The sequence below is a fragment of the Ceratina calcarata genome, unplaced genomic scaffold (genome assembly GCF_001652005.2).
Source record: "Ceratina calcarata isolate Rehan_Ccalc_2016 unplaced genomic scaffold, ASM165200v1 scaffold619, whole genome shotgun sequence".
Classification (NCBI taxonomy): Eukaryota; Metazoa; Arthropoda; class Insecta; order Hymenoptera; family Apidae; genus Ceratina; species Ceratina calcarata.
The window spans coordinates 2,217-14,739 of NW_017177437.1; the positions used below are offsets into that span (position 1 = coordinate 2,217).

The following is a 12,523-nucleotide window of genomic DNA, read 5'->3' on the forward strand; positions in this document are numbered from 1 at the left end:
CCCTTGAACCGTGCGAACTCCGTAAAAAATTTCTTACTCGTCTCGCATGAGTCAGGAAATAAACGACTGTCGATTATTTCGCGGGACACTCGGTGAATGTCTGATGGAGAACATTTTTGGAGGAAAACTCATTTCGTTTTACCACAAGGTCGCAATTTACACAAAGAAAAGGTTCAAGTCGATAGCTTTTTTCCTCGATGACCGCGAAGTGTCTTCATTTCCATGCGGCGGGCATCGTTCGGTGAACGATCGTAAGTACGTTCCTCGAATACGAACGATCGTCTCGATCGAGACCTTCGAGACATAAATCGATGATCAGACATTCCGAACGATCATTATTACGTCAGCCTTCCGTAGGTCCGTCGCTGGATGATTCTTTCGAACGCGAATTCGGTGACCTCCGCGAGGACCGAGGTCGATCTTCCCGACGAATAAAAGAAACGAGCTTCCTGGTAGAAATTTGCATTCATCGTGTTTGTGGGTCGAGGAGAAACGTCCTCCTTGATTCTCCTTTTTGTTTTGTTCTTTTTACCGGCAAATTGTTACAAAGTCACTAGAATTTGTTCCTTGTACTCGATTTATGAAAGACTGTGTTTTCGTTTTTGTTTCAGTGCAAATATGCGGATGAAGTTGTTGAAGATCGTGGTGGTCCTGTTGCTGTCAGGATCGGGCGATGCCAGGCCACAGGAAACCGGTAAGAATCACACTCGACGAACGTCCAATCGAATTTTTCCCCGACGTACGTGAATAAACACGAAGAAACGATATTTTTCGTTGAAATCGTCGGATAATAGTTATAAAGAAGAAACTATGTATTTATTTGATTACAAATCGGATATGAAAATGTTTCCTCGATACTTTCGATTCAACGACAGCTCTAATCGACCGGAGGAAGCACCGTGCAATTATTCGGACTACTCGCTTTCGAGTCTGTTTAAATGTTCGACGAACTATAATTACTAGACTAACAATTTTTATAAAACTCGTATCGATTTTATATACTCAATCTACATACATAGTCTAATAATTACAAGTTTCAAGTTTCTTTCTATTATTAATTATTAATTTATTTTAATTAGTAATTCTCAAGTTCCAATTTTCTTTTTATACTAATTCCTCGTATTTGTATATAAAATGGCACGTGCAGAAATTTAGCAGTAAAAATCAAAAGCATGGTGGAAAATCTCAATCAGATTTTTCAAACGTCTCATTTTTGCATGAAATTCAGACACTGTCTTCAATTATAATTGCAAATAAAAGCTCTGAATGGACTAGACATTTGCTAAATAAAATGGCACGTGCAGAAATTTAACAAGAATATAAAAATCGAAAGCATGATGGAAAATCTAAATCAGATTTTTGCATGAAACTTCTCAGTCTTAGAAGGACACTGTCTTCAATTATAATTGAAAATGAAAATTTTAAATGGTCGGACTAGACATTTGCTAAAGACTCGGCGTTTCTTCATAACGACTGTGTCAACGATTTCCTACGTCCTAGCCACGTGATTACGTGAATCAGTTCCCAAGCAAATTGCACGTTGACAGGGAAACGTAGCTACCATTCTCGAGTCACAGGAATTCTCTGATCGACCGATTAGCATTGTGCGTTCAACCGCGATTCGTTACAAAATTTTATTTCGTAATACGAAAGTTTTACGTCCACCATATTTTTCTATATCGTATATAAACAGCTTCCCGATTCGTTCTTCAAGGTCTCGTATAAACAATTTTACGGATCTACTTGAAATTTTGATTTATTTATTTTTCAGGTGAATCGCGACGAACGGAAACGAATTCTATGGACTGGAGGCCGATCGTGCCACAGGCTGTCCAAGAAGCTAGCAGGTACTCATGGAATACCGGAAGTAGTACTATTCCTCACATTAACTATTACCGCGGTAACACCGACTCCGTTAAACGCGACGACGAGGTAAGCGTCGACAAAACACGGAAATCGACGAACTCTCAACGTACGAATCCTCGAAACAGACGGAAATTCGATAAACTGCAGGTAGTAAACAAAATCCACGAGCGCCCAATCAAAACTGGTAATTTGACTAGATTTAGAAACGTCTTTCGTCGTCCTACGATTCCTATATCTGAACTGACGGTTTTAAATTCCGATCAGAAGTCCGGGAATTTCTCGAAAAAGTCGCAATATAATTTTACGCGCGTTCCGTTCGCCGATTCGAGAATTTCCTATCGAAATAGGGCCACTGTGTTAAATTCCACGAGACTCGATCCTATGTACAACGTTTTTAAAAGGAACGAAATCCCGTTGAATAATTCAGAGTCCGTGGCCTCAGGCCAGAATTCGAAGTTCTCGAGTCGCGACGAGAAGGTCGAGTCGACGACTCCGTTCGATCACATCGCGGTCATAAAAAAGATCACCGACTCATTGACTCATTCCGCCAGCTTGCCGTTGGAAAATAAAAACAGTCCGGGCGACGATCCCATACAGAATCATTTAAATCGGTATTCGAACTCGAAACGGCCTAACAGGACGAAAATCCGTCGTCCTTCAGGTCAGAACTCGAAGAAAAATAACAAGAATAAGTTGAATAAGAATCAGATTAATAAAGGTAACTCGACGAACTTGAAGAACTGGCCGAACGGTGCCATTCAGAGCGCCGAGGACTTCCAGAACTACGACACGTACACTTCCTTCGAAAATGATTTGAACCCTGAAGAGAGCGTGCAAAAACCGATTCCGTTGCATCCGAATTTTAATTACCAAGTATCGAGTCCCAGTATTCAGGACATAGTCCACTGGTTGAAGATCCCTGCATTCATGACGAATGGCAGTCACATCATAGAGAGCGATCAAATGAATGGTCCAATCAGTATCGCTTTCGATCCACTTATTCAAAATCTGGAACCGAACAGACCGTCGAGACCCAGCGACGTTCAAACCCTGAAGCCTGGCTTCATTTACCCGCTCCATTCTTCGAGCCACGTGACAGAAAAAGTCCCCAACTGGTTGAGGAACAAAACTAAGAGACCGATTCTCAATCCGCAGACTCAAGTATCCCAGAACACGATCGTCCATTTGATAAACACAGACTCGAGGAAACCAAACAGGACGTCTGTCAGTTCCATTAGACCGACCTCTGCCCCTGTGTCATCTTCAGGGTCTTCGTACCCCCCTTCGTTGATTCTCTCTCAACTGTATCCTACCCCTACGACCACCCCCAAGCCAGGTCCGAACGTTCACATAGGGTTCATTACTAATGAGGAACATAAAGAACCTGACAAAACGCGACCACAAACTCCTGTAGTGACTGGCGATCAGAGTTGTCCTACAATTTTAATAAACTCTTACACGAGAATTAATAATACGATTCAGAGCAAAGAGGGTTGCACAGATTTGAACATAATCATCAATTCCCACGTGTTCAACACGAACGTATATAATTCCACATCTTCAGTGACCAACCCTGAGAATTATCAGAATTACGAAGAGACGGATAAATACGGTCAGGTGAATTCTAATTCCAATTATCCCAGCTATCAAACCAGTTCTTCTCAGTGGCCTCAAAATGGCTATTACGACCCCCCGAAGAATCCGGAGAATCATCAGAGCGACGTCGAAGTGATACAAGATACTCATATCAGTATTTCGACCTCGCCAGACGAACCTACACTCTCGATCGAGGCTTTACTCGGTGAAGACGACCAGAGCGAGTCAGCGAATGATGGCGCAGGTTCTTCGCTAGGCTCCGAGGCTGGTAACAGTGGCAATTCTTTGGTTCGACCAGCCGTGGCACCGGCCGCCACGAATCCAGCCTCTTCAGGGGCATCTCCGAGCCCTCCCGTAACTCCAGTCGCTGGCTCTTCGAGTCCAACGAGCGACGACGATGATGACGAATTCGATTTGTCACCTAGTGGTATTATGGACACGATAGCTTCGGTCTTCACGTATTTTACGGTCGTCAACCCGTTGCATTATGGTTTCTTCAGCTTGGCAGCTGCTCCCTTCACTGCTCTCGCAGCCGGTGTCCTTGGTATCGTTACTTTCATCTACCCCTTCTTCTTCCCCAGTTCCTTCGGATTCAGCAGGGCTCTTAACAATGCCGAAGACAGTTTCTGGTCTAATCTTGAAGAGGTTGTGAAACAGTCTATGGACACATATGGGAGGGTGAATGAATGGAAGAGTAAGAGGAGGAAGAGGAAGAGATGAGAAACTGTGGAGATGTTCGATTTTCAATTATTTTTTCACGTGGCAGTAGTTTTGTGGGGCAGGACGTGATAGAATTTTGGGACGTGAAGAATAAACTTGATGGTTTCGATGGGATGATGGTTTCTTCCAAGATCGGACGTACTTTATTCCTTCGTATTTATGGATAAATAAGAAAACGATTCTGATGTTTTAATTTAAATCTGAAGGGTGAGGGATATATGATATAGCGTTTAGGACATAGGAAAGTAACCTCGCCAATCGTAGCTTTAATTAAATGCGCGATAATTCTTTGCGGCAGACGTAAACATGCCTGTATGTTTAATTTATCTCGTGCTTTCTTTTAGGGCATTTGCTAGTGTTTGTGCCAGCCAAATGTAATTGAAATAAACCATTCGTACCGATAAACCTGCATTTTATTTCTGTAGTCATTATCATTAATTAAGGAGCCTTATCAGGGTGACCGCCTAAAATTTAGATCATTTTCGAGAATTTCTTTTAATAAAGGAACTAAATAAAGAAAGACGCTCTTAAAGACATGCTTTATTGTTGAATGACGTAGGACAGGAGAAATGTTGAAATCTGACAAAATGGTAGAATTTTTAAGAAATTTTTCCTTAAAAAAATTGTCGTCTTTCGTTGCCAAAATTACAGTTTTCATCCAATCAAGAATATCCTAAATAAAGCATGTCTAGAACACTCTGTTAAAATATCAAGTCAATCGTATAATTAGTTTTTGATTTATAGTATCAACAATTTTGAAAAATACCATTTCGAGAAAAACGCGTTTAAAGTATTAACTATTATATTAATAATATTAGAAGACTGCCATTCGAAAACTAGTTGAAGTCTGACCTCGAAATTTTATTATATTTTTAAAGGTAATTTAAAAAAATGCAAAAATAAATTAGATTCTTTTAAAATTCCTGGTAAGGCCCCTTAAGGTAGAATCCTGGTATCCTACAGTACATCCCAAGACAGTCCCATTCCTTGATAAAAGAAAATTTCAAACTTTACAGAGACGTAAAGGTAAGACAATGAATTGCTGCTCGAAATTGTTCACCTAATTTGTTAGCAATCCATTTTAACATAACCGATCTCGCCTCTATCTGATCAGACGATTTCTTTTCAGCTCTCGCCGTTCGAAGGACCTGCAGAACATCGACCAGTCTCTGAGAACGATGGCCACTCAACTGTTGAACGTGACCAGTCCTAAGGAGGAACCACCGAAGATCCTCGACAACGTGATCAACAAGTCGAACGGTAACCAGAAACCGGTCGACCGGAACGAGGCCACACCCGTTAAAGAGATACACGTGAACAATGGACCGGGTGGTTTCGGTAGACCGGTGAATTCGAAATTCAATTACTTCGAAAGCAGCCACCCAGGTCAAGCGATGGCTATTACCGAAGAGGAGCTCGAGAAAGAGATGAGTTCAACACGTCTGATGACAGCTTATAAAAATCAGCCGACGACCACCGGTGGAATTTCCACGTGGATCCTCCTCAATCCACCGTCTACGACCGTGAAGACAGTAGAAATGGAACCGTCGTTTGAAACGACAGCAAAAATCATAGTTAAACCGACGACTCTAATGGAGAGGATAGGCACCACTGAGAGAACGACTGAGAAAGCGACGATACCCGTTTCGACGACGATAGAACCTTCGACAACTAAAAAGCCTGTCTTAGTAACAATAAAGAAAGCTGAAACAAAACCGGAGAAGGTGACGGAGAAGACAGTCACTGAAACGATCAGCGAGAAACCGGAGCCCGTTCAGAGTACTACTTTGAAAGTTCCTCAGACTACAATAAATGTAGAGAACAAGGAGATTGGTACAACTAAGAAAATCCCGACGAGGACGACTGCCAAACCGAAAACGACTACCGTGAAGACCGCCGTGTCTAAGCCTCCTAAAAATCCTCGGCCTAATCAACAGAGGCCGAAGCCTCCAACGAGAAGGACCACCGTCAAACCAGACGTAGCGAAGAACGAGAGTACCGCCACTGGGAAAATAGAGAAAGTCACTTTCCGACCCGTGCAAATGATCACGATCCCAAAAACGAAGACCGAGAGTACAGAGAAGCCGATGTTCGTGACTAAAATCAAAGCATCGATACTGATGGACACGCAGAAGACTACCACTCAAGCTCTCAGTTCTTCTACGGCTAGCTTGGAAGCCAGTACGACTGTTAAACCAACTACGACTGGCAACGATCTCGTAGAAACGAAGCCTAAGCCAGTCGGGACGAAGGTGAACAACGTGTTAAAGGTTCAATTAAAGAAGCCATTAGACGAGCCGACTAAAATCGAGATACACCCGATCAAGGTGAACGCGCCGGTGCTGCAGATAGAAAAAGTAGAGAAAATAACAGATTCGAAGGACAAGGAAACCGAAGACGAGACTAGAATAGATTTAATGAAGTTCGACTTCAACCCTGAATTAACAAAGATCAACGTGAACACCGAGGTTTCTCCTAGCACGTCGAGCACCACGCCGTCGACGACGACGACGACGACGACCTCGACCACCAAGAGGCCTAGACACAATTCCAAGAGGAAGAAGAATAAAACTAGAAGAAGGAAACCGACTGTTTCTACAAGCACATCTACTACAGTATCGACATCGACGCCTTCTACATCTACGGAATTCGAATTGGCAGTCGAAGAAACAATAGAAAATGGAATACAGGAATCGAAGATAGCACCCGAGAGCAAGGTAGCTGTTAATTCGACTAAAACGAAGAAAAAACCAGCTGCGACACCCGTTAGTATGCAGATTTATAATTTCCTTAGTCGAGAGGTGATGCCTAGCTTCGGTGTGATGTCTCTGGTAGGACTTGGCCTCGGCTTGGCTTCGTACTTCCTGTATCCCTTCAGTGGTACAGTCACGAGAAGGAACTATGAGGTGGAGCCGAAGTATAAATACAATTTCGAGGAATACGGAGGAAGTTATGGTCAGAGTGAAGAAGAGGTCTTAGCTAAAGTGTTACAAGGCATGACCACCGACGACTCCAAGTATCCTGGCTCGAAGGACTACGATAATTACTACAAATACCAACACTACGATGGTGCTTATGAGGCGACGAAGAAAAACGATCAAAGGAATCCTTCATCTTCTCCGATCTATCGACCAGAGAAACACAGGAACACTGATTATCGTTACTCCGATGCTCAAAGTACTCCGAATTATTACGACAGGCCTAAACACTCTGAGTACGTCGTAGGTTCAGCTATGCCCAGCTCGGTGAACAGGAAATTCGTCGTAGGAAACGTGCCTAAGGAGTATCCAAATTACGACGAGAAAATCTCGGCTTTACCTAATCCGGAGAAATTAGTAAACAGCTATGAACCGACGGATGGCCCGTTTAATCACGACGTCAATCAGAATTTCAAATTCCCGACAGGAGCTTCTAGTTACGATCAGATTCAAACGGCCAGGCCTGACGAAACTTACGAAGTGGAGATCACGCCGACTGCGGTTGCCGTGGAACACGGGCCCAGATCTCTCAGGAAGAAGAGGTCCTTGGTGAGTCTGATGGACGTTTCCAGGCGAAAGAGAGACACGGTGATTCAAATAATACCTACGAAGAGGGAACTGGAAGAGGAGGAGAAGGAGGACGATTTGAGCAATGAAATATTGAACATCATCGACTCAGCCTTGCCTGACGATGCCCAAAAGAAAAAGAATAAGCACAACGAAGTGGACAATTTCGATGACCAAAGCAAGAAAGAAAAAGACGAGGAGACGACTCGTTTAAAGGAGTCTACCACCAGCAGTCAGAAGTTTGAAACGAGCACCGTTTCCGTGGACACGTCTTCGGTAATAAGAGAAAGTACAGAATCATCTACATTGTCTTCAACATCCGTGGAAATCGAACAAACGACCGATGGATCGAAGACGACGGAACAGACCGTCGAGTGGTCCGAGTCAACCGCTAAGCCGACCGAGCAGAACGGTTTCAATCTCTTCAATTTCGTGAAGAAGATCGCCGAGATCAAGTTACGGCTCGGTCTGACGTTGCTCAAACACGCCAGCGAAGGATTCGCCAAGTACCTCGGCCACGTGCAGAAGAGGATCAACGGGGAGGAGTGAACGGTCTTCCGAAATGTTCAAGGGACTACGAACTCCAGTGACGATTTTCTGTACCGTTTCTTTGGTTGAAAAATCTCATGTGTGAACGTCACGAGGACTGAGAATTTAAACGTCTCTTCATGTATACTGAAATATCTTCGTGCTTATTTATTCATTTATCAGATCGTTAAAATTCGTGAATTTGTATTTTCTTTTTTTATTTCGTCATTAGAAAGAAGATATTTTAGTATACAGAGACAGACTAATCGTCCTGCACGATACTCTGATCAGAAAGCAAATGATTCATACCTTTCACGATTCTAATCCTTAGAAATTGTTAATTCATATTCTTGTTAATTTATTAACAACGTTAGGACGAGGAAGGCAGGCGGAGATTTTATTTGAATCAGATGCACAAGCTTTAAAGGATAGGATTTCTCGCGTGGAATGCACGAGCGCATTTCATTTAAACGTTTTTTTCGAAACCATTTTCGACGGGGTCCGGCGATGGGGGAACTAAAAGGGTTTTGAAAAATTTCAGCGAAAAATTCTATATTCGGAACGCGGCTCTTTCGATGATATTTTTCGTTAGTACTTATGCATTTTATTAAGTATTTAAGCGAACGATGAAATGTAACGTTATTATAAATGTATAAATAAATAAATAAATAATAAATAAAATGTTTTTGTAACGTCCTGACACGTGCGTAAGTATAATCCATTTGGAAACGAGTCTGATCGATGCCTGTAGAAAATAGAAACTCTTAAATGTTTAAAACGTATCTTATCAAATTTCTCTTTCTAAGTATTCTAGTTTCAATTTCTATGCTGCTTCTAAATTCTCGCGTTTACGATTTATATCTTTCGTCATTATTTTATACTAATTTATATTCGTCAAAGATTTCTTATTCCTCTAATTACTCCTATCTTAGTCTCGTTTCATGAGTTCGATACTCGTTCGCAGAGATAATATTACTCGTTATCAGATTATGGTCGGGACGTCCCATTCCTGAGTTCGTTAGATCGCGCCTTCGTCGGCCGAGAATCATCGGTATCATCATTGCCATTGTCGCTGGTAGAATTCCTGCGAGACAGAATCAAGGATGTATCGGCTATACAGTCAATATCAAAAATTTATGTACCTTAGAAAAACGCATTTCTTATAATTAAAAATAACTTTCTTTAAAGTCCATGAATGATGATTATTTTTTAGAAATTTGTTCATAAAACACTGGCGATTCGATATGACCTTTTTTCAAGAGTTTATCGTTTTTTCTGGGCTATTTTCGAGATGAAACTGAAGTTTTTTTTATTTATATAAAAATATCATTTAAGTAAAGATGATTTAATATATCGATTACTCTCATTTTTAACTCGTGCGTTAAAGAGTTTAGAAACTCTTTTCTACAAATATTCCTCTTCCAATTTTCCACATCTGCAGTTCTTCAAAATTGTCAAAAATAATCAGAGAAAATAAACAGATTCTTCCCTGTTTTTTGAAAATTTAAAAGTTTTTACCAGCACCAACGGCGGCCAGAACGGCGGAGTTAGATGGATGATTGCCTAACGTGTTCCTGATAGGCCTCTTCTTTAAAATCGCTGGAATCAGAGTTTGCTTTTCCATCTCGTACTCCTTCCGGCTCTGATCGACGCTCTTGAACGTCTTCTCCACTTCCAAGAGGCCTCCGTGCGACGTGGTCGTGTTCGTGCCGTTGATCGACGGTAACACCGTCAATCTGACCTAGGTAAACGGTTTTTCATCAAGTGACTGCCAATCGCGACGGGAGCGGATGTGACAGGGGATGCTCAATTATAAAACTGACTCGCCATATTAGAAAATCTTGAATAAATTTAAGAACTTCTATGATCATTTAGCCTAACCTGTCTCTTCGAGGTCATCACGGCAACAGCCGGATCCGGTTCTTCTGCCTTTTTGGTAACACTCTTAGTAGAATTATCGATCGAGTCTAATTTGATGGACCTCTGCCTGTTTTTTGAATAGCCTCTGTTCGTAGAGAGGAGCACCCATTGACCGTCCCCGTTCCCGGGATAGCTCTGAGGGTGATTGTTCACGTATTGATACTGCGAGAATCCTGGCCTGTCGGTGGAAAGTCGGTCCTCGAATCTCGATGGAAAATCATGCCAGTCGTTACTCTCCCCTCCTTGATTCTTGTCGTACTTGTCCAGGTACTGGTAGCTCGGTTTCGTCGGTAGAGGCCTGTTCCAATTATTATTGGGGAAGTTCGCCGGTCGATTATCAGTGATTATTTCACTTCCGGGACGGTCTGAATATTTGTTCCAAGAAGGCCTCTCCGGTGGCCACTTTTGCGCCTGAGTCTCTTCGGGTTTTTCGGTATAATAAGAAGGCCGATTTGGCTTCTGCCACGGTTTGTCATTGCTCACTTCCGGCCAGGTCGGCTTCGGTTTATCATACCTGATGTACAAAATATTCGAGGAATTAGACGTGCCTGTCTACTATAGGGAGGTTGCAAAGATATTCATCAAAATCCTAAAAGAGAAATGGAACACTGTATGGAAAAACTCTCGACAAACTCAAATTCACCGTATAAGAGAAGATATTTATGAAATTTCCCCCACATTTTTATTCAGAAGGAAAGAACAAGTTGTACTAAACAGAGCAAGAATTGGACATACAAATTTCACTCACATTTACTTAATTAAAAAACAAGAAAAACCTATGTGTGTTAATTGTAATGAAGCCAACTCAATTGAACACGTAATTTGTTCCTGCCCATTATTCAATCAAGAAAGAAGAAGGTTCAAGATCCAAGGAAACATCAAAGACGTCACTGGTTCTAAAGACTCGTGTGAAAACCTTATAAACTTTCTGAAGAGCATGAAATTACCATGGCTTATTATTCTCGTAAATCGGTCTGATTGAATAATCGGAGGCCCAAGGTTTCCCAATCGTCGGCTTGTCCCAGGGCTTCGTGTCCGGCCACGGTCGCTGAGTAGTGGGCGTTGCTTGCCATTTTGAGATCTTGCTCTTCGACCACGGGATCGCTTCCAAAGTGACCCAACCGTTTCTATCTTCGTGCGAATTCGCGCCATAGTACTTGTTCCTCTTCAACGTGTCGTTCAAAGTCTCGCTCAACTGGTATCAATTTCGAACATCGTAAAAATAGTAGAAATCGTAAAGAACGAAATAAAAGTAGAAGCCATACGCTATTCTCGGTGGTCGAATTGACTGGTTCGCTGACGGTCTGCTCGTAATTGGTCGACTGCGTGGTTTGATCGTCCACCTCGAGGGTCAGAGGCTCGGTGGGTTTCACGCCCCTGAACGGGAACCTATGATATTTTTCCGTACTACCCTTGATCTTATTCGCGTACTCTTCCAGGAATTTATTCAACACGTCCGGATTAAACGTGGACGTTTCGAACCCGTTTCTGTCCTCCTCGGTCCTCGGGAAATCGTCGATCATCCTCTGGCCGTCGCTCTGAAACCCAGCTATTACTTCCAATGGACTTCGAGTAACGGCGATCGGTTCGTCGAGTACCCTCGAGTTCTCTCCTCTCGTCTTGAACAGATCCGACGCGTTCGTCTTCATCTTCACGAAGTACCGCGTGTCGCACTGGGTGCCCCTCAGGACCAACGTTACCGAGAATAGAATGATCGCTCCTCTCGCCGCCATCTGAATCGGATAAGAGTCGTTGAGATACTCGCACTTTCTTCAAGATATCACCGGTGGCCTATTTATCATGCGTGCAATTTTCATTCTTCATTTTTAACATCAGACTTCCGTGACTTTACAAGATTTTAAGGTATTTCTTAAATAAATCGTCGGGACTCAACAGTCGCGTTTGTGTAAAATTGCTGGAAGAGCTTCAGTACTAAAATTCCTCATAAATATTGGTAACCGATATCCATTGCGGTCACCCGCTCAGGTGCGTCTTTACCAGCCATGAAAATACTCGACTACTTCACGTTATGGTTTGCTGAAAGCCTCGAACGTAGAGAGAGCGCGTGAAATTGAGAGAGGGGAGATTGCGCGTTGAGCACACAGGATAAAAACCTGCGCCTTGAATTACAGCAATAATTCAACTATAAAACTTGTCTTCTTTTGATTTTTTTTTTTATCATTTACATTCATATTTATGATATAAATATAGAATATAAAAGGGACATTAAATGGACCTAATTAGATGTAAATTTTAAAACAAATTTTGCTTCGATTCTCTGAGATTATTACAGCAATAATGCAACTATAAAACTTGTCTCCTTTTGATTCTTTTTTATCATATTCATT

The 12,523-nt window shown here is 42.2% G+C and overlaps 2 protein-coding genes across 4 annotated transcripts in view; one reads left to right on the forward strand and one right to left on the reverse strand.

Moving 5' to 3' along the window:
- Nucleotides 1–8,291, forward strand: part of LOC108630016 (uncharacterized) — a 9,304-nt gene extending 1,013 nt beyond the window's left edge. Inside the window, exons 2-4 of the mRNA XM_026817759.1 lie at nt 612–694; nt 1,772–1,847; nt 5,312–8,291. Of these exons, the coding sequence (XP_026673560.1) occupies nt 619–694; nt 1,772–1,847; nt 5,312–8,276 (3,117 nt within the window). The 5' untranslated portion in view covers nt 612–618 and the 3' untranslated portion in view covers nt 8,277–8,291. The remainder of the gene's footprint in view (nt 1–611; nt 695–1,771; nt 1,848–5,311) is intronic.
- Nucleotides 8,292–8,323: 32 nt separating this feature from the next.
- LOC108630017 (uncharacterized) overlaps nt 8,324–12,523 on the reverse strand; it is a 6,378-nt gene continuing 2,178 nt past the window's right edge. Inside the window, exons 2-7 of one of the 3 annotated variants that reach the window (XM_026817760.1) lie at nt 11,774–11,908; nt 11,441–11,713; nt 11,123–11,370; nt 10,137–10,689; nt 9,774–9,996; nt 8,324–9,339 (exon numbers count right to left, since the gene is read on the reverse strand). In XM_026817760.1, the coding sequence (XP_026673561.1) occupies nt 9,179–9,339; nt 9,774–9,996; nt 10,137–10,689; nt 11,123–11,370; nt 11,441–11,713; nt 11,774–11,908 (1,593 nt within the window). In that variant the 3' untranslated portion in view covers nt 8,324–9,178. Of the gene's footprint in view, nt 9,340–9,773; nt 9,997–10,136; nt 10,690–11,122; nt 11,371–11,440; nt 11,909–12,523 lie in introns of all 3 variants that reach the window. The other 2 variants (XM_018033064.2, XM_026817761.1) reach the window with 2 other exon arrangements.